Source organism: Chrysochloris asiatica, unplaced genomic scaffold (assembly GCF_000296735.1).
Source record: "Chrysochloris asiatica unplaced genomic scaffold, ChrAsi1.0 scaffold00173, whole genome shotgun sequence".
NCBI classification, from domain to species: domain Eukaryota; kingdom Metazoa; phylum Chordata; class Mammalia; order Afrosoricida; family Chrysochloridae; genus Chrysochloris; species Chrysochloris asiatica.
In genome coordinates, this window is record NW_006408691.1 from 580,030 (window position 1) to 607,721 (window position 27,692).

Below are 27,692 nucleotides of genomic sequence, written 5' to 3' on the forward strand. Positions count from 1 at the left end.
CTCATCTTTCTCCCGCAGAACAGCTGGTAGTTTCGAACTGCTGACCTTGTGGTTCGCAGCCCGATTTGTAACCACTACGCTACCAGAGCTCCTTTATCAAGCTTACAAACTGGTAAACTGAAAATGAAAGGTTCCAGTCACCAGTCTGTGTTGTTGTGACATCTGTGCATGTTGTAAAGGGCCTGAAGTATTAGAAATATGTTCCTGTATGTATGTTCCTGAATGTATATCCTGGGGGGGCAGAGTGGGACAGGGCACGGGGTGGGTAGGTAGAGAAGAGATGCATCTGAGCCCCAGAGCCTGGCCCCTCCCCCTGTGTCTTATCATAGTTCAGTTTTGTTTCTGTCTCACGCTTTCTGGCTAGCTGTAAGAAAAGGAAACTGAAACCGAATTTGAATGCAGCTTCAGGGAGACTCCAATCCTGTGATACTGCCCTGTGACGTTTGATTTGGAGGCCTATAAAAAGCAAGGGCTGCCGAGCCACTGGAGGAGGTGGGAGTCAAGAGGCAGCAAACTTCTTTGTGGCTACAGAGCAACTAGCACCGGACCCCACAACCATGGTAAGGCATGTTTGAGAGTGGGAGGCAGGTGGACTTGATACCAGTTGCTTCTCTGAACCCTTCCTCACTGGGGGTGGATGCCTGGTGGGTGCAAGATGCTCTGAGACATTCAGAGGCTGTACCCCACTCCCACCCCACCCCCATGTTTGGAAGGACTGAGTTCTGGGTGAAGTCAGGATTTGGGTCTTGGAAGGTGGGTTTACTCCAATGGCCAACCTTGGATCCCCTGACCCTCTTTCTAGCAAGCCTGCTCTTCCATGGTTCCTTACCTGGGCTCTGGTGGGTGGGGAGGAGCAAGACAAGTGACAGCTTGTTCTGGGCCAGCATCAGGTACATAGTGGCTCCAGGACTGGATCCTGGATCCTGAGCTACTTGATGCTTCACAGGGTTGGGACCTGAAGGTGAGGATGCTGAGCGGCCAGGAGATCTCAGTGCCCCTGACCAACTCCATGATGCTGTCGGAGCTGAAGCAGCTGGTCGCAAAACAGATGGATATACCTGCCTTTCAGCAGCGGTTGGGCCACCCAGATGGCAGAGAGCTGCAGAATGGGGTGCCCCTCATCAGTCAGGGCCTGAGCCCCGGTAGCACAGTCCTGCTGGTAGTGAAGAAATGTGAACCCATGAGCATCCTGGTGCACAATAACCAGGGTCGAAGCAGGGCCTACAGTGTTCAGCTGACTGACACTGTGGCACAGCTGAAGCAGCAGGTGTCCCAGCAGGAGAGAGTGCAAGTTGACCACTTCTCCCTGACCTTCCAAGGGAGACCCCTGCAAGACAGTGAGATGCTGGGAAAGTATGACCTCACTCCCCAGTGCACACTGTTCATGAATCTGGGACTTCGGGGCGGCGGGGACAGACCCTAGGGGGTGCTGAAGTTCCTGCCATCCTGAGGTGCCTGAAGCAGGACCAGAATTCCAAGACCTGCAGGCTTCAAGTGCCAGTAATAAACATAGATGCATGCAAACTGAGCTGCTGTCTTTGTTTCTACTCTGTCTTTGTCCCTGTATCTGTCTGCCTTCATCCTCCCCACTGCTGATGGGGAGGGGCAGGAAAGCGTAATGGAGAGGAACCAAGGTAGATAGGGGTGTGCAGGCCAGGGTTGCTAACAGGCTAAAGGATAAGGTTTTCACACTCAGAGTCTGGTGGGCTTAAAATAGTGAAGAAAGTAAAGTAAGATATGTCCCCCACCATTTGGGAAATTAATTTGGGAAATGAATGGAATCCATGTAGGTGAGTGATCTCCAGCCTCACACTGCTGCTCCCCCACCTGAGAACATGCGGCGGTTGGTCTGTGGAGCCTGTCTGGGTGTTTGTGAGGGAGGCAGGGCCACAATAACTGGGGCTGAGGGTATCTTGTCACTCCAGAACCAGCTAGCCTACACTGTTCTTGGGAAGTGTTTGGATGGGGTTTTGATCAGGACTGAGCTGCTAATTGAAGCCTGTATCCACATCCCCACAGTGACTTCAGGATGAAGCGGGGAGACACTGCAGAGGGGAGAGGGGAGCAACCATGGCTCAAACAGATGAGCTTGTCACAGTTTGGTGAACACTGGAATGGGGAGTTTCCAAAGTCCAGGGGAACAAGCTTGTTTCTGATTTAAGGGCACTGGAATGGGAAGTCCCCACAGTCCTGGGGGAAGGAGGGGAGGGTGGGTTTTCCTAGATGGAGGTGCACTTGATAGGTGTTTTGCCTTTCCCTCCTGTACCAATCTCCCAGACGAGTCTCTGTGAATGAGCCAGGCTGAGTCAGCCAAGGGCTCTGGTAAAACGTGGGGGAGGGGAGGGCGCATAGCTGGACCAGTACCTTTGAGCCAGAGACCATGGCTCTAGAAAGCTCTCGGTCTTCAGCCCTCCAAATCCCAGACCCCTTTCTGGTCTGGGGGCTTGTATCTGGGCCAGGTAACCCCTGTCTGGCTGTGCCATGGTAGCTAAGTGTAGGCTAGTGGGTGAATGGGATTTGCTTTCCAACCTTGTTTCCTGTCGTTCCACCCCACCTCCCCCAATCCCGTGCATGCTGTAGCTCACTTAGCAAAGACTTGAGCCGATGAAATTACTGCTGTTAGTGTGAGAACAGACCCTGGCCACCAAACTCCTTTCCTGAGCCCCTCACCAGGGTTAGAAATAGGGACCCCTGGTTCCTCTGCCCATTCACCTTTTTCAAACTGAGATCTGTTACTGCTTTATGTGAGGGGTGTGCACAGCAGACCCACCCCTAAGGCAAAGAGGTCTTCTTCCTCCGTTCCTATATTCAGCTTGGTCAGTCTACAATTTGTACACTCTGGACCTCATTTTACCCCCCACACCACTACCACCACCACCACCACCATACATCAAGGTAGAGTCCTGGCATTGCGCTGTGAGCTAATGCGTCAGACTACAAAGTCGTTTGAACTGCAAGGTCAGTAGTTCAAGCTCACCAGCTGCTCCTTGGAAACCCTATGCAGGGTCGCTATGGGTTAGAACTGACTCCATGGCACTTCACTACCACCACAACAACATAACAACAAAGTGGAGTTCTGGTATGGCGCTGTGGGTTAACAAGCTGGACTGCAAGGCCGGTTCAAACTCACCAGCCATTTCTCGGAAACCCTATACAGGGTCACTATGAGTCGGAACCAACTCAACGGCACTTAACAACAACAACAAATCTAGTAAGGTCGGCAGTTCAGACACACCAGCTGCTTCTCGGAAACCCTATACAGTGTCGCAGGACTAACACACTACCGCACTTAACAACAACGAAGCCGGAGAAAGAGCTTGGACAGGGGGCGTGGCCGGCCAGGCAGGACTGGAGTTTGCAGTCGCAGGACTGCTAGAGGCGCCTTCGGCTCTGCAGTGGCTGGAACGCGAGGTGAGGGGGTGGGAGAGGGCGGGAGATAGGCGGGCTACGCGGCATCCTGGCCAATCACCACAGCCCGCGCCTGCATTGGTCCCTGCCAGTTGGGGGCGCGGCCTGCTGGGGCCACCTCTCTGCCTAGACGGGCTGGGACCTGGAACCGGGGGTCTGCTCCAAACCTCCTTCCCATTCCTGAGGCAGACTGGGGTTCCCTGGTTGGCTCCTCCCACGGTAGTTCAGGGACACGGGGTGCAGGTCAGACAGCCGTCTACCCCCCGCGGTGAGGAAGCCGGCCACTCCCACAGTCCCAACGCCTCCTCGACCCCCTTGTAAGTCCCGTCACGTCGTCTCCTGATTAGGCATTAACCCGATTCCAGCCGCATTTCCTGGGGGTGGGGGTGAGGGGGGGACGGGCACGTGCGGGGGAGGGGCGGCCGCGGGAAACGCCGCAGCCCAGCGAGCCCCGGCCCCCACCCAGCGCTGCGGTCCCGGCGCTTTGTTCCCCGCCGGCGCAGGTCGGAGGGCGCAGGGCGGGCCGGGGGCGGTGCGGGGGGGGCGGTGCTGTCAGGGGTCCCGCCCCACCCCGCCCCCGCCGCCCTCGCGCCGCCAGAGCTCCCGCCGCCTCCGGGAGCTGTGTCCCATCCTATCCAGTCCAGTCCCTTGCGCGGTCCGGCCCCGTGCTCTTCGCTTCGGCCGCCCTCCTCTGTCCGCCGCCCCTGTCCCGGGCCCGCGCCATGGCGAGCCTGCAGCCGGCCGGCTCGGGCCCTGCCGCTCTTGGCCCGGCCCTGCTTCGGCCACTGCTGCTGCTCCTGGTGGTGGCCGTGAGTGTCCTGCCCGGCGCCAATGGAACATGCCCAGAGCGGGCGCTGGAACGAAGAGAGGAGGAGGCAAACATTGTACTCACCGGCACCGTGGAAGAGATCCTCAACGTGGACCCGGTACAGCACACGTACTCGTGCAAGGTGGGTCCCCCACTCCCTACCCACGTGAACCCTCTTCTCTCCCGCGGCTCTCTGACTCTCCAGCCCCTCTCGAAGCCCCGGCTTGGGCTTTCCCTCGCCATCCTGGCCCCTTCGTCGCAGGCCCTCCCCTGTGATGCTGGCCGCCCCGCTGGGACCCCCGCCCCCAGGTCGTGGGAACGCGCTCCCGGACGCTCCGCAGCCTCCGCTCTAGCTCCCTTGGCGACCGCCGAGCCCCCGGTGGGGCGCGGGTCCCCGGGTGGGGCACGGGTCCCGGAAAACTCTTGTGTGCTGAGTGAGGGAGGGAAAGTTCTTGCTGTGCCTCCCACGGTGCCCAGGCCCAGGGGAACCAGTCTTGTCTACCTTTCCACGTCAAGCCCATGACCTTATCAGAAATAAGTGTACCCCCAATTGGAGGACTTATGGCCGCTGCACCCCCTCCCCACCAGCCAAAGAAAGAGACTAGGGATGAGAAGTGAAGCTCCCTGCTGGGGTGGGGTTGGGGACTGGGCCTGTCAATGTTATCACCCCCCCCACACACACACACACAGGTCTTTGCCAGGAGAGAGGTGGGGTGGCCAGGAGAGGGGTGCACTGCCAGACGGCGGTGCTGCAGTGATTGGGTGTGGGGCAGGCAGAGAGGTGTGTGGGGGTCATTGCTGAGTCTAGTATGTGTGGGTGTGTGTGTGCAGGGGCAGGCCTGGGTTCTCCCAGCTACAGGATGTGGAGGAGTTGTCTTGCTTTGCCCTCAAGTGGATTTGGGGTCCCTGGATCTCTTATGGTGAGATTTCCCCCCATAGTCTGCTCCTGTGGAGGACTCTAGGGACCCAAGCCAGACACGCTCCCCTCCAGCCCAGAAACTACCTCCCCTGACTAGACCAGAAAGCCGATCACGCCCTCTGCGTGGAGCCAGGGAGGGTGGCATTGCTCCTTTCAGACACGCAGCCCTTGCAGGCTACAGCTGGGATCCCCGCCGGCCCCCTCCCCTCTGCGACCTGCCTGCGGGGCATGCTGCCAAGTCCCTGCAGGATTTTCCCGACTTCCTCCCTGCAGCTCCTGGGTGTGGCTGGGGTAGGGGGTGGAGGGGAGGCAACGAAAGCCACTTTGAAAGCCACTCGCCCCTCCCCAGCCTGGGCTATCTGAAGGCCTTTCAGAAAGAACTGTGTCTGTGTCTAGGGGTGGAGGAGTAGGGTTGGACAAGGCCCCACCTGGGTGAACAGACAGTAGATGCTGGAGCCTGGCAGGTGGACCTGTCTTCCACTGTCCCCCAGCCCAGCTTACAGGCTTAGCCAGCTCCAACCAATATCCCCCGTACCCCCTCTTGAGGAAAGGGTTTTCTTCTTAGGTCTCCTACAGGGAGTGCCTATCCCTGAGGCACACCCCCAGCACACACCCCCAGGCTGCGGCTGGGCTGTCAAGACGAAGTGGGCGGCAGTTTGTCAAAGCAGGTGCCCTCAGGGCCTAAAGGAGTGAGGAGGGTGGGGCACCCTGTGAAGTTGCCTGAACTTGACTGTGGTTCCCTGGTGCTATTGGAGCTCAGTGGGAAGAGGGGGCTTCCACCTCCTGAGGGGAGGGTGTCACAGCCCACCCATGGGGCTGGCCCACAACCCCAGCCATGAGCTTGCCCCCCCCCCCAAACTCTTGTTCCTGGCTTTGCCCATAGTGGGCCCTGAGTGGTGGGTGGGCAGATAGGAAGAGAAGGGAGGGGGCTTAGAAGGCAGAGGCCCTGGGCCACTGGGTCCCCTTTCCATGTCTAGCCTGAGCTGAGGTAGATGTTATTGGGGTCTGAGGGGGCTGGGGTCATTAGATCAGGGAGGTCAGGAGCTGCCTGCTGAGGGAGGGGTGTGTTCCCAGGCAGCATGTCCTCCTGTGTGAGGACCTCTGGCATCCTTGTAGCTTTTGATGGGGGCCTGACCCAAGGTCTCCATGTTACCCAGGGCTTGGGTCTAGTCAGGACATCTGGCCTGAGCAGCCAAGACTGAAAACGGCGGACGTCACTCCCTTTGGCTTTGGGACGGGTACCACTGAAACCTGCCTTCCCTATTTCCAGGTTCGGGTCTGGAGGTACCTGAAGGGCAAAGATGTCGTAACCCAGGAGAGCCTGCTGGATGGTGGGAACAAGGTGGTGATTGGTGGCTTTGGAGACCCTCTCATCTGTGACAACCAGGTGTCCACTGGGGACACTAGGATCTTCTTTGTGAACCCTGCACCTCCATACCTATGGCCAGCCCACAAGAATGAGCTGATGCTAAACTCTAGCCTCATGCGGATCACCCTGCGCAACCTGGAGGAGGTGGAGCTCTGTGTGGAAGGTGTGAGGGGTCATGTGGTGGGAAGGGCAGCCATGGTCAGGTGGTGGCAGATGAGTGACTGCCGGGGTGGAGGGTGACTGCCTGTCCATCATGCTTTGGGGATAGAAGGAGAATCTGCTGTCGGCTGGAGCACATGTTCTGTGGTGATTTTGTTCCGTGTTTCTAGCCGACCATCCTAGGTCAGTATTCTTGAGATCTGACATTAGAACTCACCCAGCTGTCTAGCCGTCCTTGTCTGGGAGCAGAAGGAGTCCCAGCCATGCACAAGGACAGACCTCTACATCTCCTCCCCCTAGTTCTGCTCGCCCCCCTTCGAAGGGCCTTTTTTGAGGGGAGAGGGTGGGACCAGGTGAATGAGCACCAGCTGTTGATGTCTCCTCAGAAGTCCCAACATCTGTCTTGATTTGATCCAGATGTCTTGCAAGCCCCATGTGGTGCTAGAGGGGGACTGCCTGGTATTTGTTTGGAAGTGGCTGTCATTTCTGGAAGGGGCAGCTCTGTGGAGTAGGAATGGGTTTGGGACCTTGATGAAGGACCTTGCTTCACTTTCTGTCCTTATGTGTCTAGTAGCGTAGTGGTTACGAATCGGGCTGCGAACCTCAAGGTCAGCAGTTCGAAACTACCAGCTGTTCTGTGGGAGAAAGATGAGGCTTTCTGCTCCCATAAAGATTTACAGCATCGGAAACCCTGTGCAGTCTATGAGTCGGAACCGGCTCCACGGTACTTAACAACAACATCCCTATGTATCGGATCTAAATGGCTCAGGGTGTCTGCCCCTTCCCCTCCTCCCCAGCCTCTGGGAAGTGGGACTCACGTGACAGACTCCTTTCACCCAAGGACAGTCCCAGTTGGGGGCTGAGAACCTTGGCTGGGAAATGAGGCAAGGGGGGCGTAGGAACTGTTCGTCGCCCCCACATCCTGTCTGGTCCCCATCTGCCTGGGAAAGGATGTACCCAGGCTGAGGGGTGGTCCAGAAAGGACATTTCCTCTTATGGTGGTGGGAAGGGTCTATGACTTCCGGTCCTAGGGAAGGCAACTTCCCCCTCACTCCTTGACCTCTTGACCAGACTGGAGTCCTGTCTTCTATCTGACTCTCTGCTGTGACTCTGCCTGAGGAGTCTTTGTAAGGTGCTGGGTTGGCTTCGAGCCCATGTTTTTTGGGGAGGAGGCTACATTGGGGGAAGAGTCCCGGTGTGGTGCTGTAGGATAAACATTGGGCTGCAAGGTCAATGGTTCAAAGCCAACAGCTGCTCCTCAGAAGCCCTATACAGGATCTCTATCAGTTGGAAGCTACTTAGTGACACTCAGTTAAACAACAAAGGCGAAGGGCAGCCCTAAAGCTGAGCCATACACATTTCTCCCAGCCTATCATGGACTGCCTTCTGGGCCCAGTATCAGAAGGATTCCCTGGGGCAACATCTCCGTCCTATGTGGGGTCCCAGCATGGCTTCCACCACAGAGACCATTGAGATACTGGCCCTGCTCCAGAAGTTTGCGGGCTTGGCAGGCAGTTGGGATGAAGAGGAGAGGAAGAGGCAGCAGTTGAGAGGGTTGTAAATGAGAAGGGGTACGGAGGGGTGATATGGGGTACAGAAGGTGGCAGGCTTTGCTGGTGGTGTTCAGCTAGGGCCCAGGACAAGGTCTTCCTTTATGGGAAGGGACAGGTGAAGGGAGATCAGGCGTTGACAGCTTCCTATTTCTCCAGATCAAGAGAGCAACTAATTCACTCTGTGTATCTGGGCTAGTCTGGCCTGAGGAGGGTCTGTGACTCAGTAACTGAGGACTTGCCATGGGATCAGGGCATGTGGCAGGAGGTCACCGTAGGCAGAACACGGTAAGACATCAGCCAGGCTGGCTCGACCCATACCAAGCCTTGACTTTGTGTCTCAAGTGCCCAGACTGGGCAGAGGAACAGCTGGAAGGAGCTAGACCTCCTGCCCCTGCCCAAAGCCCCTGGTGGACCTGGGCTGCCCTGGAGGGGTGACCCTAAGCTGATTCTGGAAGGGTCTATAGTGAACAGAGGTGTGATAAGTGTCTGTCAGCCCTTGTTCAGAGTGGAGAGCTCAAGAAGTGGGCCCAGAATAGAGCCCACTGAGGGAACTCGGGCGCCTTGTGAGGCACTAGGGGTCTTAGAAGCATTGAGCTGAGACTGTCATCTGCTTTGGAAGAAGACCGGGGTCCCTTAGAATTCGTGCTAGACTGAGGAAGGAACAATTGGTTTGTGCCCAACCCACCCATCTCATCTCCTCTCTTCTATTATCTTTAGGAGATAGGACAGCCGACTCCACCCTAGGCTCTCTACCCTAGGTTCTTGGGCTGGGGAAGCCTAGCACCAAGGTCCCCCCCTCCCCCGTGAGGACATAGATACAATAGGGCCTGATAGGGCTTGGCTAAGCCGACCCTTACCCATCTGACTCCTGTCCCATTCTGTTTCCAGGGGGTCACAGTTACCTTGGCCCACAGGTTACAGGGAAAAGTGTCAGTAGCCTACCGTAGTCCCCACCCCCAGTAGGTGGAGGTTACCTTGAGACCACCGGGTCCTTCCTTGTGGAACAAACTATTCCCTGAGAACTCCCAGAGGGAGGCCTAGAACATGGGGGCACAGCCTCCCAGGGCTACTTCCTTTCACTGGCGATTGCAGTCCTCTCCTTACTCCAAGCCAGGTCACCCGAAAGCCTTGGGGAAAGTGGCTGTAACCTCTCAGTGTTCAGACCCCTCCCCTTTCTTCTCTTCCCACCTCTGCCTCACCTCTCCTCTTCGGCTGGGGTCCCTGGTCTGCTCTGCTGAAAGGGCAGCTCCTGGGGAGGGTGTTTCCCTGCCCTGGGAGGCTGGAGGCTGCCCTGTTCGGCCTTAGTCCCCTCCCCCAGCCAGGGCTCTGCTCCTTGAAGGTATGACCCACGACTTTTCTCCTAATGGCTCCTGCCATCGCCAGCAAGCCTGACTCAGCTCCAGTGGAGACTGGCTTCCCTTCCTCAGTTTCTCCCCAGGTCTGGGGGTCTTCCGGCCTGGTCCAGGCGAGGCCCCTCCCCCAGTGCCCCAGTCTGGCTCCTCCTCCCCCGCCCCGGCCTGGGGAAGCCACATTCCTGACATAGCTGAGACAGGTATGTGCCCCTCCCTCTGCTGCCACCTTTGGGCCTGGTGGGGGAGGTCCTCCTACTCTGGAAGGAGACCCCCCACCCCTGCTTTGTGGAGAGACGGCCTGACCTCTCCCAGTGTAGTCACCCACACTCCACGAGCCTGCAGCCATCCTGTCCTGGTCTGGGCGTTGCCCACAGGATCCCTGATTCCCGCCTACCCTCTACCTCATGAAGATATGTCCTGGGGTTCCTCCATTAAAGCCCCTCTCCCGGAAAGGATTCTGTAGCCTGGGCCCTCCCTCCACATGAGGGGCCAGGAGTAGAGAAAGGAAGTGTCTGTCTTGCACAGGGGCCTGATTCAGGGACAGGGCTAGGGCCAGTGTCAGAAAAAGTCTGGCCCTAGCCCAGCCTAGTCCTGCCCAGCCCTGTAGTTGTTGGCTAGACTCTCGCCTGGGAGGAAGTGTGCCCTGAGCCCCAGGAACAGCATGGGCTTTGGGGGAGCAAGACCTTCAGGTGGGCAGATTGGGCTCAGATCTGGAGAGGCCAGTCTGGCCCCGGGCACCTCTGGCCTCCCAGCAGGCCTGTGAGCTGCAGCCCCAGGTGGGTGTCAGTGAGGTTCTGGGCTCAGGGTAGGTGGGTGGCTCTTTGCTTTGCCCCCTCATTCCTCTGTGCTGAGGTGGGGGTATGAGTGGATGGTCACTTGTCTCTATTCTGAGTTCTCTCGTGGGCTCTCCTAACTCAGCTCCTGACCCCACTTGAGCCCTCTCCTACCGCCTCAAGGCTGCGGACCCAGTAGGAGGCAGGTCTGGGCTAGAGGCTGGCTTGCCTGGAATCTCCCTCCTGAGTCTGGGGGAGGGGTCTGTCCAGGTGGGGAGGCCCTGCGGCCTTCTCCCCACCTGGGGGTTCCTGGTAGGAAGTGGGATCAGGCGCTCCCTGTGCACAGGCATGGACTTGTCAGTCTTTCAGCTCCATTGGACTCGCCCAGGCCTGGGAGTTGCTAGGGCAGCCTAAGTCTGAAACCACAGGGGCACAGTGGTAGCCAGGGTGGGGACCCTGATTCCCCCTGGGTAGCCCCCCCTTTAGGGTGGGCAAAAAAAAATGGGGCTGAGCTGGTGGAAAGCCCTCTTGGCTTTTTCCATTCTGGGAGGGAGGGGGCACCTCCATTTTCCCTTGCGGATAGACAAATGGAAAAGAAACTGTCCCACCCACTTCTGTCTACACTGGCTTCCCCTTCAGTCTATACTGTGGGGACTGGACACAGTGTACCTTGTGGGAGCAGCTTTTGTCCTCACAGTCTGTGCTCTTACAGCATCCATTGGGGGAGATCAAGTGGGGTGGGGGTGGCTTGTCTGTGAGGTCACCAGGATCCAGCCAGAGGTCATTCAGCTGTTCCCCTACTTCTGTGAGGCCTGGTGGCGTCCCTTCCTTCCTGAAGGATTAGTCCCCCAAGTCCTTGAGAATCAAAGTCTCTCTGTCACCAACATGACAGGAGGGTGAAAAACAGCTGCAAACCTGGCCAGCTGCTCACTTCAGAGGCTGGGGCCTCTCCCCATTCCCACCTGCGTTTCTGATAACTAGGTGAGTAGGGTCTCCACAGAAATAGCCACTAGGCTCGAGTGGGGCTGGGAAGGACTCCCCTTCCTGTTCTGCTGCACAGGACCCCCGTTGGGATGAGGGAACTGAAGTGTGACCTGGGCTCTGGGACCACTGTGGCTGGGGGTCTGCCTGGGTAGACACCCAGGAAGGCTTATAGGGTAGAACCCATTCTATGTTCCATGTGCTGCTCACCTCAGCTCAGGGGGGCAGGTATGGGGAGGGGGATCACCTACAAGTCCCTGGAGAGGCAGGCTTCCTGCTGGGCTGAGAGACTGAGGCCTGGGGTAGAACCTCCCATGGGGAGGAAACTCCTCCTTCAAGGACCTCCCCTTAGTACAAGATCCTGAGAACTTCCTCTGAGGAAGGCCCCCTGCCAAGGGCTGCTTACAGCTGGGATCTGGGAAGGGGGAAGCTAGCCCCTCCCAGCCCCTCACCCAGCACCCAGCCCCAGCCCCCCCCCCCCATGGAGTAGAGGCGTGGGAGAGGGGGGAGCTCAGTCCTCACAGGCAACCGGCTGTTTCCAGCTGTGAGTGGCTGTATTCTTGAGCTTAATCTGTTCACATGTGTATGTGTGCACTGGTGTACGTTTATATGCATATGTGAATATGCACATCAGTGCTGTATACATATGCGTGTGTTCTGTATGTGCACCTATGCATGTGCTGTGCGTAGACTGGACCGTGTGCCGTGTGCCGTGTGCATGTGTCTGCTCTGGGGAGGAACCCATCTGTACCCATGAGAGTTCTGGTTGCAACCCAGACTTGTGGGGTCCAGGTCCTGACCCAGGTTCTTGTCCAGTGGACTAATGGAGGCAGGCTGCGTCTCAGAGACCTATGTCCAAGGTCTTTTTCCACTTACTATTGGATCCACATCTTGTCTGTAATGCAGCTGTGCCCCTATTGGATTGTTGCTGTGGTCCATCTGTGCCCCCTGGTCGGGCTGTGCCCTGTGGGGAAGCTGTGTCTGGGGATGAGTTGGACAGGGGCTGGTGTGACCCTCACTAGCTCTACCTCTGGGACCAATGAGGGCAATGTCCAGGGCCATCCTGCCTGTCAGGCAGGTGCTATAGGAGATGTGGGCTGTGTGCACGGGGCAGAGCAGCTCAGGAGTCAGGCTGTGCAGGGGAGGGAGTGGGCCTGTCAATGGTCTGAGGTGGGCATCAGTGCTCTGGTCTCCGCACTGGGAGACTCAGGGAGCTTGGGGCAACCTTCTGAGGCAACTGTCACTCTACCCACATCTTGCCTGAGCCCTGGGGGGGCTGTGAAGCTCAGACATGAGGGTTCTTTCATGAGGGGTCTGTTCGCTGTCCACACGTCCAATGCTGTCACACTAAGGTCCTGCATGAGGCAGGGGTGTTAGGTGGTAGGGTACCAGGAGGTCAGGTTTGAGTTGTGCTTTGAAGACGAAAGGAGGGGTGGTGCATGTAGGCCCAGGGCTAGAGGCCCCTGTGAGGGTGGGAGGTTGTGGGTGTGCTGCAGAAGAGGGGGCAGAGAATCCGAGCTCTGTTCATGTCTCTGTTGCTGAGACCCTGCTGGCTTCTCCTTGGAAACGCAGGGACTCTTACCCCACCAGCTCCGCAGGATGCCTGACTACCCTCCCTCCCCCTCTCCGTCTACAATGCCACCATGTCACTGCACAGGCCCCTCTGCCCTGCACCTGTTTTTCCTGCTCTGCTTCACCCCACTCCCTATCCCCAACCCTACACCTTCTTATTGTTGTGAAGTGCTGTTGAGTTGGTTCCGACCCATAGCAACCCGTATAGGGTTTTCAAGGAGCAGCTGGTGAGCTTGAACTGCTAACCTTGCAGTTTAAACGGCTTTTCATTCTGGCACATTAACCCACAGCGCCACAGCAGGACTCCTTCTTTTTTCACTTTTTCCCACCTGCAGTGACCCCAGTGCTGCCCATGTGACCTCTCAGCAGGGTCACCAGGCTTCCTGAGTCATTGAGCAACTAACTGCACCTGGGCCACACCCTGCTGCCCCGACAGAGTTTCTCCTGGTGTGGCCAGCCAGGGGCTGGCCCCATCCCTCCTTTCCTCAGGTATCCCTCTACCTTCCTCTGACCAGCTGACACCCCTGGGTGACTGCACCCACATTCCCCCATAAGGCCTTTTGCCTGCTCTGTGCCTGCTTCTCACCTGTCCATTGTCCCAGTCACTCCTGGCTTCACCATAATCCTCTCCCTCCTCTTGTAACTTTAGCTCCCTGGGGGATTTCACATCTGTTGACCTTTGCATGGAGGTGTCCCTGGGCCCCCATCATTCAGATCTTTTTGTGGATATTACCTCTTAGACTCTGGGGACTCAGCTGGATCACCCCAGCCCATCTGAGCGTTGTCTGAAATAATGTAACTAGAATGTCACTTCCCTGAGGAGTGAAAACTTAGGGGGACACAGCTCCTGCACTTAGCCTTGGGGGCCTCAGTGATGCTGGTGGGTAAATGTGGGGGGCCCTGGTGTGAGGGCTTACGGAGGCTGGTGAATGAACATGTGCCCTGGTAGATGGCCTTCCCAACTGGCATGCTGAGCCCCTTCCCACTGTCCTGGTTCATTCAAACACCCTGCAAAGCAGGTTTTGCTGCCAGGTAGTAGGGCCACACCAGGACCAAGTGGCAGAGGTGGGTTCAAACCAAGGTGGGCTTGAGGTAGTCCAAAGGAAAGTGCCCACTACCCATGGAGTTAGACAAAGACACCTGCCAGCCTTACCTGAGGCTGGTGGGCAATCATGTGGTTAGAGGGCTGCTGGGGAAGGCACCACCCCAAAGGCCAGGCCTCCTTTGGCAGCTGGCTGGGCCCAGCAGGGCCTCTCTGCCTTGAAACACCCATTGTCCATGGAGGGGGAGGGGATGCCTGAGACCGGACACCAGGAGGCCCCAGACTAGGGGAGCTGCTCAGCCAGCCCCTCCTCTTCCCCTGCCCCCACCCAGGCATCCAGACACCTGTGACTTCAGGCTGCTTCCTCCTGTCTGGGAAGGCAGTAGGGGGGGCAGCAGCTAGACCCCTGGTGGGGGCCAGACCCCAGGCCTGCCAGAGCCTGGGAGGGCATGGTGGGGAGGCAGTGGCCAAGAGATGACCCTGTATTGGAGGTTATGTGAGTTGACTGGGTGGGTAGGGGACAAGGGGTCCAGCCCCTCCACTGGGTACCCTACGGGGCAGATCCAAAGACCCCAGATCTTTCTGCAGCCCCCCACCCCATCCTTTTAGGAGGAGGAGGAGGAGGGGAATGTGCATGAGAAAGGGACCCTTAGTTGCCTGGGGACTTTGTCCACCCCTCTGCAGTCCCCAACCCCCACTCCCTTCTCAGGGTCAGTGAAGTATAGATGGTGGCATAGCATACATACCCTTTATGTGTACCGTGTGTACTTGGGAGTGGGGCGTGGGGGTGGGTGGGTGGCTGAGGGCCATACTGTGTGTGTTCTAGCAGGTATGTGTGTGAGGGACTCCCTGTGTGTGCCCCCATGGAGGGGAGGGAAGGAGGACAACACTCAGTGTGTGTGTTTGCAGGGAGGAACAAGGGACACATGAAAGTGAGAGTGTGTGTGTGAGAGAAAGATCCTGTGTGTGCACCAGGTGAGAGAAAATGTGTGTGTGTGAAAGATCCTATGTGTGCAGCAGGTGAGAGGGAATGTGTATGTGTGAAAGATCTGTGTGTGCACCAAATATACGTAAGGGGCCAACACCCAGCATGTGTGTGTGGAATTGAAGGACATGCTATGTGTGTGCCAGCAGTTGTGTGTTTTAGGGGCACCATGTATATGCTCCCATGTGTATATGTTGTGTTGTTGTGAAGTGCCGTCGAGTCAATTCTGACCCATGGCGACCCTGTATAGGGTTTCCAAGGAGCAACTGGTGAACTTGAACCGCTGACCTTGCAGTTCAAAGGGCTTTGCAGTCTGGCACATTATCCTACAGCGCCACACCAGTGTGTATGTGGAAGGGTTGATATTCCTGTGTGTGTGTGTGTGTGTGTGTGTGTGTGTAGGGGATGAGAGGAACAGCTTGTGTGAGGGAAGATTAGGGGAAGTTGGAAGTGAGTATGTGTGAGATCCTCCAGGGCCTGTGCAAATCTAGATGCGCAGGTGAATGTGCATGTCAGTATGCATGTTGTTGTTGTTAAGTGCCGTTGAGTTGATTCCGACCCATAGCCACCCTGTATAGGGTTTCCAAGGAGCATCTGGTGAGCTTGAACCACTGACTTTGCAGTTCAAACAACTTTGCAGTCTGACGCATTAGCCCATAGCACCACACGGGGACTCCTAGTATGCATGTATGAACCTGGAAAGCCTAGTGTGTGTGCTCACTGTGATAAGATAATATGCATGTCCCTATAAAAAAGCCCAATTAATATGACTATTATTCAAATTTGTGCACCAACTACCAAAGTCAATAATGAATAAATTGAAGAATTCTCCCAAATCTTCAGTATGAAATGGATCAGACATGCAATCAACATCCATTGATAATTGCTGGTGATTGGAATGTGAAAGTTGGAAAACAAGAGGAACGATTGCAGTTGAAAAATATATGGCCCTGGGAATAAAACAGACACTTCAGATACCATGATAGAAATTTACAACCTGTGACTTATTCACTACAAATACCTTTTTTCAACAACATAAACAGTGACTATACACCTGGACTTTGCCAGGTGGAATACACAGAAATCAACTCAACTACATCTGTGGAAAGAGATGGTGGAAAAGCTCCATATCATCAGCCAAAACAATTGATGATCAATTGCTCATATCACATTCAGGCTGAAGCTGAAGAAAATGAAAACAAGTCCACGAGAGCCAAAATATGACCTTGAATATCTCCTACCTGAATTTAGAGACTATCTCAGTAACAGATTTGATGCATTAGACACAAGTGACCAAAGACCAGAAGAGTTATGGGATGGCATCAAAGAACATCATTTATGAAGAAACTAAAAGGTCATCAATAAGACAGAAAAAAAGCAAAAACCAGAGTGGATAGCAGAAGAAACTCTGAAACTTGCTCTTCAACAAAGAAGCTAAAGCAACTGAACTCGAAGAAATGATGACGTAAAAGAGCTAAAACATAAATTTCAAAGAACAGCTTGAGAAGATGAAGTATTACAATGAAACATACAAAAACTTGGAGTTAGAAAACCAAAAGGGAAAAACACATTCAGCCTTTCTCAAGCTGAACAAACTAAAGGAAAAAATTCAGACCTCCGGTTGCAATATTCTGTGGGCAACATATTGAATGACGCAGGCAGCATGAATTGAAGGTAGAACGAGGATTATATAGAGTCACTGTACCAAACAACTGATCAGTGTTCATCCATTTCTAGAGGTAGGATGTGAGTAAGAATCAATGGTATTGAAGGAAGAAGTCCATGTTAAACGGAATGCATTAGGCAAAAATAGGCTCCCGAATTGATGGAATACAAACTGAAATGTTAACATACTAATGCAGCATTGGAAGCCCTCACTCATCTATGCCAAGAAATTTAGAAGAGAGCTACCTGGCCAACCTGTTGGGAGAGATCCATATGTGTGCCCATTCCAAAGGAACATGGCCCAAAAGAATGCTTAAATCATCGAGCAATACTGTTAATATCACATACAAGTATAATTTTGTTGAGAATTAAAACACACTTGTAGTAGTACATCGAGAAAGAGCTGCCAGAAATTTAAATCAGATTCAGAAGAGGATGTTTCCGCATCAGGTATATCAAAGACTTTAGACTATGTGGATCATAACAAATTATGGATAACATTATGAAGAATGGAAATTACTGAATATATGATTGTGCTCATTCATACAAAACCTGAACATAGACCAAGAGGCAGTCATTTGAACAGAACAAGGGAATACTGAATGATTTAAAATCAGGAAAGGTATGCGTCAGGGTTATATCCTTTCAGCATAGTGTGTGTGAGTCAGGGTTATATCCTTTTAGCATACTTATTCAATCTGTATGCTGAGCAAATAATTAGAGTAGTTGGATTATATGAAGAAGAAGGTGGCATCAGGATGTAAAGACTCATCAGTCCACGTGATATGCAAATCACACAACCTTGCTTGCTGGAAAGGAAGAGGACTTAAAATACGGCTGAAAATCAAAATGCTCACAAACAGGAAAAAAAAAAAAAAACCCGCAGCGAATATTGATATAAAATACTTCATTTTACTTGGATCCACAATCATTATTGATGAAAGCAGCAGTCAATGAACTGCATTAGGCAGTTCTATTGTACAAGAACCTCTCTTAGTGTTTAAGAGTAAAGAGGTCACTAAGGAAGGTGTGCCTGACCCAAGCTTGGGCGTTATCAATTGCTTCATATGCATATGAAAGAAAGCTGGACAATGAATAAGGAAAACTGGAGAATTGATGCTTTGAATTATAATTTAAGTTAAGAATATCCAAAGTACCATGGACTTCCAGAAGAACAAACCTGTTTTGGAGAAAGTACTGCCAGATTGCTCCTTAGAATTGAGGTTGGTAAGAGTTGTCTCGCATACTTTGGACGTCTTGCCAGGATGGACCAGTCCCTGGAGAACATCATGCTTGATAAAGTGGAGTGTCAGTGAAAAAGAGGAAGACCCTCAATGAGATGGATCGATACAGTGGCAGCCACAATGACCTCAGACATGGCAGCAATTGTGAGGATGGTACTGGATTGGACTGTGTTTTGTTCTGTTTTGCATTGTTGTTGTTGTTGTTAAGTGCCATCGAGTCGGGTCCGACCCATAGCGACCCTGTACAGGGTTTCCGAGGGTGGAAATCTTTACGGGAGTAGAAAGCCTCATCTTTCTCCCGCGGAGCGACTGGTAGTTTCGAACCGCTGACCTTAAGGTTCGCAGCCCGATTCGTAACCACTACGCTACCAGATTTTTGCATAGGATCTCTTTAAGTTGGAACCAACTGGTTGACTTATCAATGGTGTGTGTGCCCACATGTGTGCAGTCACACATTGCAATGTGTGAACCTGGAGACCAGGCTGGTCCTGACTCCGAACATTCCCTCTGTTTGGTCTGGGGTGGAGGGTGTATCAGATCCTGTGTGGGCTGGTCAGGGCTGAAGGATTTAAAATCTGAGGATCCCAAAATAGCCCAGTAGTCTGAGCTCCCTTCCCCCAATGTGCCTAGGGCCTCAATGGCCCTTTGTCTGCCTGAAGGTCCCCGCCCCTGTGGGGGGCTCAGACACTGACTGGGGCTGGGCGAGGCCAGGCTGCTGCTATTTCCCCTCCACCTCCTGCGTCCTGCCTGCTTACCCAAACCCAGTGCTGGGCCACAGCTGACTGAACTTCCCACCCAGAGGACCCAGGGCCAAGCAGAACCCCCACAAATGCCCCAGTTCATCCAAGACTCCTACTCATGGTACCTGGGCCAGCAGATGCTCCCACACATGCCCAGTATGTGTTTTCTCACTGAAAGGGTATCTCCGAAGCCCCACCGCAGGGTCAGGTTTGCTGGGCTTGGGCAGTACACAGCGTGGAGTATTGTGTGTGTGGGGTGCCTAGCTGAGGCAGCACCTCCCCCCACCCCACCCCCCACACAAATTAGCAAGAGATGACTGTAGCTAGCTCTGGGCTGCAGTGAGACCCTTGGGCTCCTGGAACTCCCCCAGGTATGGAGGGTGAGGCTGGCAGGGGAGTTGGATGCCACTGGAGCCATGAGGGGTGTGCAGAGTAAAGAAGATCCTGGCAACCCCAGCAAGGGCGGTCACTGGACAGAGGATCCCCTGGCCTGGGAGGTCTCCAGGGAGGCCGGTGTGGTCAGTGCATCTGCTAAGGTGGAACAGAGGACACCTGAGAGGGACCCCTGAGTGGCCCAGGTGGTCTATTTATGGCAATTTGGCTGTAAGAGGGACTGTCTAATCCCGGATATTCAGAGGCCTGAGTGCAGTGTTATTGTGAGTGTGTGTACATATGTGTATATATGTGAAGGACTCTAAGTGTGTGAATGTATGTGCATGGAACCGTATGAGTACACGTGGGAGCGAGTGTGCATGAGAATCTGAGTGTGGAACTGCTGTGAGTGCCTAAGCAAATGTGAGGATGAGCGTTAAGTGAATATGTATGTGTATGTAAGTGCATATGAACGTGAGTGCAGGCATATGAACGTGAGTGCAGGCATATGAATATGACAGCAAGTGTTAAGAATCTGCATGAGACTGCACATGTGAATGTAAGGGTGAATGTGTTTGTATGTGCCTGTGTTGCAGCTGGGACGACAGATCAGCAGCCCTGAAAGGGACTGAGTCCAGAGATCCTGGGATGTGGTGAGGGTGCAACCTGGTATCAGGAGTCCCAGGAAACCTGAGGTCAGGTTGTTCACTGTGGACAAGAGGCTGGTGGGATCAACCAAGAAGGGGGAGCATGTGGGCAAAGGTCTAGACTGGAGGAGGCACCTGCCACAGCTGCTCATGGAAACAGACAGCATGGGGGGAGGTGAGTCAAAGGTCTTAGAGCTGGTGACCTAAGGATCGTGACCCGCGCAGGTTTCAGAGTGGGACCGTGGGCTTTGGAAGCATATCTCACCAGGCTCCGAGGCTCGGGCTCACAGTGGGAGGGAAGATCTGGCCTGGGCAGGACAAGGGGCGGTAGGGGGTACAGTCCCCTCTCTCCTTCTAGTTGGGCAAGAGAAGAGGTGTCCTGGGAGTGGAAGGGCATATGTAGCAATATCTGGGCCAGATGGACCCTGGATCCCAGGTGTACCACGTGCCCCTGCCCCTCTGTGACTTCACTATTGAAGATATTTCCAGGGAGGCCTCTGGGGGGCACTCCAGGCTCACAGGACCCCTAGCGCTATTTGCATGAAATTCATTTGCATGTTCCTCTGGGCTGAGTGTTGGGAGTGTTTGAAGGAGAGAGGGTAGGCAACACGATTTCTGGGGGCATTATCCCACTCCACCCACTGGCTTGGACTCCTATGGCTATTGTTTGCGATCCAGCCCACTCCCACCTGTATATACATCTCCCCCCAAAACACATACCCCCAAACAGGCTAGAAGGAGGGACACACTCGCAAACACACAGACATACACACACACAGCTTGCAGGTCCTATATGCAAGCCTCAGTTCCCCTGCTGAGGAGCCAGAAAGACCATCCTAAGATCCTGTCTTGAGATCCTGCAGGCCTCCCTGAATGTACACCAAAGAGACCCCTCTAGCAGTCAGAGGGGAGAAGTCCCACCCCAGACCACCCTATCCCAGCCCCAACTCCAACCTTCTTCCTTGTCAGTGTTATATTACCCAATAAGCAAAGTCAGCACAGGCTTCCTTGTGCTTACTTACAAACTGATCTGTAGTGAACCATTTCTCATCCCAACCCCCGCCCCTCCCAACCTCATCGATAATGTTTCTGTGTCTGGCTGGCACCTGTCTCTCTTCCAACCTCACAGCACCTTCCTTACAGAATCAAGGCTTTTTCAAATTGACAGTCCCTGACAGGGTTCAAGTACCCATTACTAACCTGTAGTGAACAGCTTCATATGTTTTTTTACCATAAATGTGGTGAAATCCATGTGAAATTGCTCAGTACTGATTAGTAAACACAAGTAAACCGCCCTTACCTTGCTTATCCGGTAATCCACCCCAGATCTGGATCCTCACCTTTGTCCATCCCCCCAGCCCCAGAACTCTTGCCCCATCCCAGCCTTCATCTCTACCCTTGATCCTTCCAGCCTCCTTCTCCCTCATCCTCACCCCCCTTCCCTTTGTGCCCCACCGCCCTCTGCCTGTACTCCATCCTTCTTGCTCTTGGAGCTGCGACTCCCCACAGACACTGGGGTCCCCAGAGGCACCGTCCTTTGTCTCTGCTCCCCGCCCATCGCTCTGGGCACCCCGCGCCCCTTACTCACCACCTCGCTACTGCCTGGGCGGGAGTCGGCGGCCTCCGCGCGGCCAGCTCTTTATTCCTCCTTCTGACGCGCTTCACTCCTCCCGCCGCCGCTGCCATCGCCGCGCCCGCCTCTGTCGGGACTGGAGCCTCCGCGGGAGCGCCGCCCGCCGCCTTGGCCGGGCCTGTCTGTCCACCCCGCGTGCGCAAGGAGGGGCCTCCCCAGCCTCTCCAGGGGCCAGCTGGTGGGGCGGGGACGTGGGGCTGTGACCCCCGACGACTGAGCAGAGAGGCCAAGCAGAAGCGGGGAGGGTTGTGCATAGCAGGAGTGGCGGCTGGCCCGTAGTCCCTACCGCCTCCCTCAGAGCTAAAATTTGGGATTTCTGCTTCGGGAGAATCAGCTCCTCCCATTACAGAGCTGGAGGTTGGGGAGGACCCTCCGCACCCCAGTGTGAGCACAGCTGCTGGCCACGCCCCACCTTGGGGTTCCAGCATGGGGGGGTTAGCCCCGCAGAGGCCCAAGGGCGCCCCGTGAGAAGTTACTCGCCCGCGGGGGCCGCCCGCTGTGGCCACGCGGGCCATGCCTCCGCTGCCGCTGGAGCGGGACCCCCGGCAGCAGCGCCACGTCTCCTTGGTGGTCCGATACTTCATGGTCCCCTGCAACGTCTGTCTGATCCTGCTGGCTACCGCCACACTGGGCTTCGCCATCCTGCTCTTCCTCAGCAACTGTACGTGGCCCCCAGGTGGCCCTAAGCTGGCACTCTTGTCTGTCGAGTTCCTGACCACCCACCTCCCCACAACCCCAGGAGCCCGAGGGCAGATGGGATCCCTGGCATCTTCTGGGGACAGGATCTCATGTTCCTGGGTTTGTGGAGGGGGACCCTCCTGCAGTGGGAGCAACTTTCTCCTGGAGTTGGCAAGGGAGTTGCCCTGGAAACATTGGGGTGTGGGGGGTTGGGATCAGGTCATGCATGTTACTGGCTGGCCTGGCAGTTGTCAGACTGTGACCCCTGCAGCTGGAGGGGTAAAGAAAAGCCAGGACCTCCCTGTCAGTGGGGGTCAAGGCCAAGGCTCCCAGTTAGAATTTCTGTAGCTGGGGCTGGGAAGGGTACTAGTGGACCCGGCAGGGGAGTGGGGTGTGGCTGGCAGGGGCATGGAGGATGAAGTATGGGTTCCTAGGGCTGGAAAGCAGAGTGTTGGGTAGCTAGGACTGGAGGATGAGGTTGGGGGGTAAGGGCATGGATTATAGGGTGTGGGTGGCCAGTGGCAAGGAGGGGCAGGGACAGGGCAAGCAAAGGACCTAACTAGGAGATTTGTTTCTTCCAGATAAACCTGGGACCCACTTCATGCCAGCACCTCTGCCTCTGGATGGTGAGTGGGGCCTTCAGCCAAGCTGAAGGATCTGTGCCCGGGGTGGGGGCAGTGGTCTCTCTTGGGACACGTAGGGTGTGTCTGAAGGTAGGAAGCAGTTAGGTCCCTACTGGGACCAGGAGCCTTCATCTGCGTACCTCCTGTGCTGGCTGTGGTTGATAACTTCTCTGAGCCTCTACCCTCTTGTCATGAAATTGGGACCAAGTCCCCAGAATCCACAGGCTGTGAGAGGTCCTCAGACAGTGTGTGCATACAGGGACAGGACTGGACAGAGATGGAGGCTCTGGGAGTGGACTTGAGAACCCATAGCAGGAGGGCCAGCTGTCTGGGGAGGGGTGTGGCGCTTGGGATCTTTCTCTGGGACTGAGCAGTTTTGACTGAGGAGGTGAGTGCATGGTGATGAAAGGGGCAGGGCTGACCCTCTTGACCCTTTTTGTGGAGTGGGACCAGGGTAGCTGTGTGGGGACTGCTGTCATTAAGCTAATGTGGGAAGGAAGGAAGGAAACAGTTAGTGCCCTAGTTGGGATGACGGAAGGGGTGTATGTATGTGTGAGTGTGTGTGAGGGTGGGGTTAGTGGGCCATGAGGAATTGGGAAAGAGTGTTTTTGCCCTGCCTCACCCCATCTCCCATAAGTTCCCAGGTTTACTTTCAGAATCTGCCTCTAACTGAGGCACCTTGCTAGGCAGCCTGTGGTTCCTCTCTAGGTGTGTAGACTTCATGGGATGTGGGTCTCACCCTAAGCTCTCCTCTCTAGGCATGCCACTGTTTGCACGATTGGTCAGTCATTTCCTGGGTCAGGACCTCCCTCCCTCCGTCTCTTGCTCCAGTTAGGGCTTCAGCTGTTGCCTCCAGCCCTGATTTCCCCATGGAAACCCATGGGCTTCTCTCAAACAGGATACTCCATGGTTCCCTCAGAGCCCCAAAGTTGACCTGCAGGGAGGGGCCTGCCCCAGGTCTAGAGTCATCTGGCCAGGGTAGGGGGAGGCTTGTGACCTTTGGGGGCCTCAGGCTGGGGAACATTGTCTCTCTCTCTTTAGGGACCCTCACCTTGCCCCCCACCCCTTCCCTTCCTTAGCCCTAGCCCTGGGGCAGGAGGGTGTGACTTAGACTAGTCTGTTCCAGCAACACTGGGGAAGGTCAAGAGTGTTGGTCGCAGGGATGCAGCTGACTGGCTTCTGTGTGCTGTCAAGTTGGTCTAGCTCAGTGACCCTGTATAGGGTTTCCAGGGAGTGGCTGGGGAGTCTGAACCACCTACTTTGTGACATAAACACATCTTGCGGTCCAGTGCTTTATCCCACAGTGTCACACCAGGACTCCAGGTTCCTATAGTGTGTGGATAAGAAGTCTCGGATTGGGCCCAGGAGTGAGGCTACCTTCCCCATCACCAACACCCACAACCCCCTCTCCTGAAGCCCCAGAGGTAGTGGACCTCTCTCTCCTCACTCATATTCCCTCCTCACATTGGCACACCATCCAACCATGCGCTCGTGGACTACTACATGCCCTAGTGTCTTCGCTGGGAGCACCAACCCACCACACACTTGTTACTGAGGCGGGGCTGAGGCATCTGGCTCAGTCCTCCTCCAACCCGAGACCAGGAGGCAGTTAAATATAGCCTGCGCCTACAGGCTGGCTATATAAAGCTGCTGCCACCTCCAGCATTGCAAGGGAGGCTTCGGCACATGGGTACATGGGAAGCGGAAATGAGTGGGGTGCCTGTAGGAGCCTGGTCTGGGGAGGTCCTAGCAGGTCCCAGAGGTGACCTACAGCTCACAGGTACCTGTGTTTGTGAGGGCAGCAGCATGGGCAGTGAGTAGGTGCTGACCAGAGAGGCTCTGCCATTTATAGCAATGTGATGATGTCATGCATTTTGACTTGGGCCTCCACTTTCTCCTCTGCAAAATGGGCATGAAGTGTTTTTGTGTGTGTGCACAATGGTACATAAGCCAAGCAAGGCGTGACTTGTAGAATGCAGAGAATGGTGTGATGATTTGTGTTTGCATGTGTTACGTGCATGTTTATGTGTATACAATGCATATGTGTTTTTGCATGCAGGTGTGAGTGTTTGCATATTTGTGTGTACCTGCATTGTGTGTACCTGCAGACAACAATATGTAAATGTTGTCTCATGCGTACCTGTCTGTGCGTACCTCTGGAAGCTTGAGCCTGCCGGGGTGGCAGGCATATAAATGAGCAATCTTGAACAGCCCCAGCATAGGCATGGGGAGGCTTCCTGGAGGCTGTGGTTTCTGAGTTGAATTTTGGGAAAGAGGAGATGCTATTTAGGGCTGGGAAAGAGTAGAGTATTCTAGTCCAGCTCAGCAACCCCCTAACATGGCCAAGGAAACTGCAGCCTTAGCTGCAAGGATGAGGAGCCAGGACCTGTTCCGCTGACTTGGGGACCAGTGCTCAAGCCTTGGATCTCTGCCCCGTAGGCACACTGGGCTCCTCTTAACTCCTCAGCCATGTCCAGTCCCTCAAAGTGTACCCCAGGATACCTCTGACCTCCTGCCCCCACACTGTGTCTTCCACACAGGGGCTCCAGACCTAGCCACAGGGCATGGTAATTGGAGAATATAGTGAGTGGGAGTTTGTGGTGACCAAGTAAACATGGTCATTGAGTGATGTGGTGACAAAAGGGTGTGGTGACCAGCAGAGAGTGGAGTGAGATGGAGTGGTCAGCTGGGCATCAGCAAGTGTCTGTTGTGTGGGTGGGAAGGTGCTTGGGGCCCAGGGAGGGAAGACTGGAGGCCAGAGAAGGGTGTGGAGAGGCGCCAAGGGTGTAAACAGCTTTGAATCTGATCTGAGTCAAGATGGAGAGTATGGTAAGGGGACAGCATCTTGTCACTGTAGCAGTGACTGTTAGTAGCTAAGTTCTGGGCACCTTGGGCACTTGGCAGATAATTAGCTTATTTCACCTCACAACAAGTTCTGTTGCCCCTGTTTATAGATGGAGAAGCAGAGGCACAATGAGGCTACAATGCCAAATGAGACAGAACTAGGACAGCCTGGCAGCCTTGGGCACATGTCGCTGGGGGGCATGAGAAAAGGGTTCGACTCTCCTCCTCTTGCTTATGGTCCAGTTGCAGAGCCCCTCGGGTTGTTGCAGGCCCATGGGGTGGGGGTCCACACAGGCCCCACTCTATTTGCACCCAGCCTGTGCAGGTGGGGGTGGGGATTTCAGACAGACACAGCCGCCATCTCCAGGCAGGCTGTTACCATGGTAACTACAGGCTCCTGGGCCTGTGCAGTCCTTCCTTTCCTAGAGATGGGGGTGGGGGCTCCTCTTCCTACTCTGTTTCCCAAGCTGTCTGGGAGGTGAAGGGTGGGTGGGGAGCCACACCCTTCTCCCCATGACTTATTAATGATAATTAGGCTCAGTTGAACGTTTATTGAATATAGGCAGCTACAGCTCCTAATGGGCCTCCTCATCCACCCATGAGTGGCAATCCAGCGAGCATCAGTGCTAAGTGGGAATCCTGGAGGGTTCAGCCTGCCCCTGACCCATCTGAGGCCTTGGTCCGGCACTCAGGCCTAGGAGCTTAAACGTCTGCCCCTGTTCTTTGTCTAGTGTTGTCTCTGGTGGTAGTTCATAGGCTCAGGGACCTATAGCTGATATCTTAACCTCTCTGAACCCCCTTCCTCTGCCACTAGATGGGGGTCAGGTGTAGCTCATATAGGACTGGTGTAGAGGTCAGCAGTGGACTGTGGTCAGGGCCTGTACTGGCACGTGGCCAGCTTTCATTCGATGTCGGCTGTTAGCGACACAATGTTAACTGAAATCTTTAGAAAGTAAAAGGTCACCATGGATGGTTTGGGTTTCAAGTGCTGAATATCCAGGTGGAAGCAGGAGGACCAGGCAGGAAGGGGGCGGTATGGGGGTGGGGGAGGGTGGCTTGGGTTTTGGATTGGATAAGAGAAGGTTTTGGGGTACCTGAGAACTCCAGAGAGAGACATCTGGCCAGCCTGAAGCTGGGGAGGCCTGGGAAGACTGGAGGGCCTGTTTGGTGCCGTGGGAGAGTCATATTGGAGAGCCACAGAGGCTGGAGGCAAGTGTGGACCTGGGGAGGCTGGCTGAGGGCATGGCGGATGGGAAAGGATGAAGAGGGCTCTCCCCAGAAGTTTAGGGAAAAAGAGAAGAGATAGTATGTGAGGACAGGGCAAGGGGAGATGCCTCGAGAAACTCGCAAGGGTGGGGAAGGGAGGATTTGATGTTGGAAGAAAGAAGGGCCTCCAGAGGGGTCATCGAGGTCCCCTGAGTGCATGCAGTATATGCAGGTAACGTGAGACTCATAATAAGAGGGTGTGGAGCAATATATAAACGTGTGTTTGATATGTATGCAGGTAGACATCATGTGAAACATTTTAGTGGGTGTCTACCTGGTGGTGATGAGCACACACATGTTCCCAAGTGAATATGTGTGGACATGAGTGTGTACATATACAAATGTCCATGGAGTGTATGTCATTGGATTGCGTGCAGCACTCTACAGGTGTGTGGATGTGAACCCTGGGATCTGGCAGGGTCAAGCTCTGACTTCCCTCCCTCCCTCTCCAGCATGCCGGGGGATGCTGTGTGGCTTTGGTGCTGTGTGCGAACCCAGTGCGGAGGGCCCAGGCCAAGCCTCCTGCGTGTGCAAGAAGAACGCCTGCCCCAGTGTGGTGGCCCCTGTGTGTGGATCTGATGCCTCCACCTACAGCAATGAGTGTGAGCTACAGCGGGCTCAGTGCAGTCAGCAACGCCGAATCCGCCTGATTAGCCGGGGTCCTTGTGGTGAGTAGGGGAGGGACCAGGTTTGTGTGTGTGCCGTGGGGGTGCTATGAGAGGTGGGACCCAGACCTAGGGAAGGGGGAGATGGGTGAGGGGCAACACTTATGAGTAGGGTATGGCCTAGTGGGGCCTAGTAAGAGGCTGGCAAGAAGGCCAGGTAAGTGGGGTGGGGTGGGGGGCAGAGCCCCATGGCAGGGTGAAGTCTGGTGAGTAGGCAACCCAGGGTCAGGTGGGGTCGGGTGGGTGGGGCTGATCAAGGACAGCGCCCAGTGTGGGTGGGGCCTGAGAGGTGGGCTTAGTAGCAAGGGTGGGGCCTGAAGATTGGACGGGAGTTGTGTGAAATGGCTGTGGGACCTGCTGCTGGGTCAGTGGTTTACCAGGCTGGACCCTAAAC

The 27,692-nt window shown here is 55.0% G+C and overlaps 2 protein-coding genes across 2 annotated transcripts in view; both read left to right on the forward strand.

The window, feature by feature from the left end:
• ISG15 (ISG15 ubiquitin-like modifier) overlaps positions 1-1,423 on the forward strand; it is a 21,748-nt gene extending 20,325 nt beyond the window's left edge. The window contains exon 2 of the mRNA XM_006871754.1: positions 947-1,423. Coding sequence (XP_006871816.1) covers positions 947-1,423 — 477 coding nt within the window. The remainder of the gene's footprint in view (positions 1-946) is intronic.
• A 2,707-nt stretch (positions 1,424-4,130) lies between these two features.
• Positions 4,131-27,692, forward strand: part of AGRN (agrin) — a 36,164-nt gene continuing 12,602 nt past the window's right edge. The window contains exons 1-4 of the mRNA XM_006871755.1: positions 4,131-4,358; positions 6,406-6,667; positions 22,482-22,526; positions 27,086-27,301. Of these exons, the coding sequence (XP_006871817.1) occupies positions 4,131-4,358; positions 6,406-6,667; positions 22,482-22,526; positions 27,086-27,301 (751 nt within the window). The remainder of the gene's footprint in view (positions 4,359-6,405; positions 6,668-22,481; positions 22,527-27,085; positions 27,302-27,692) is intronic.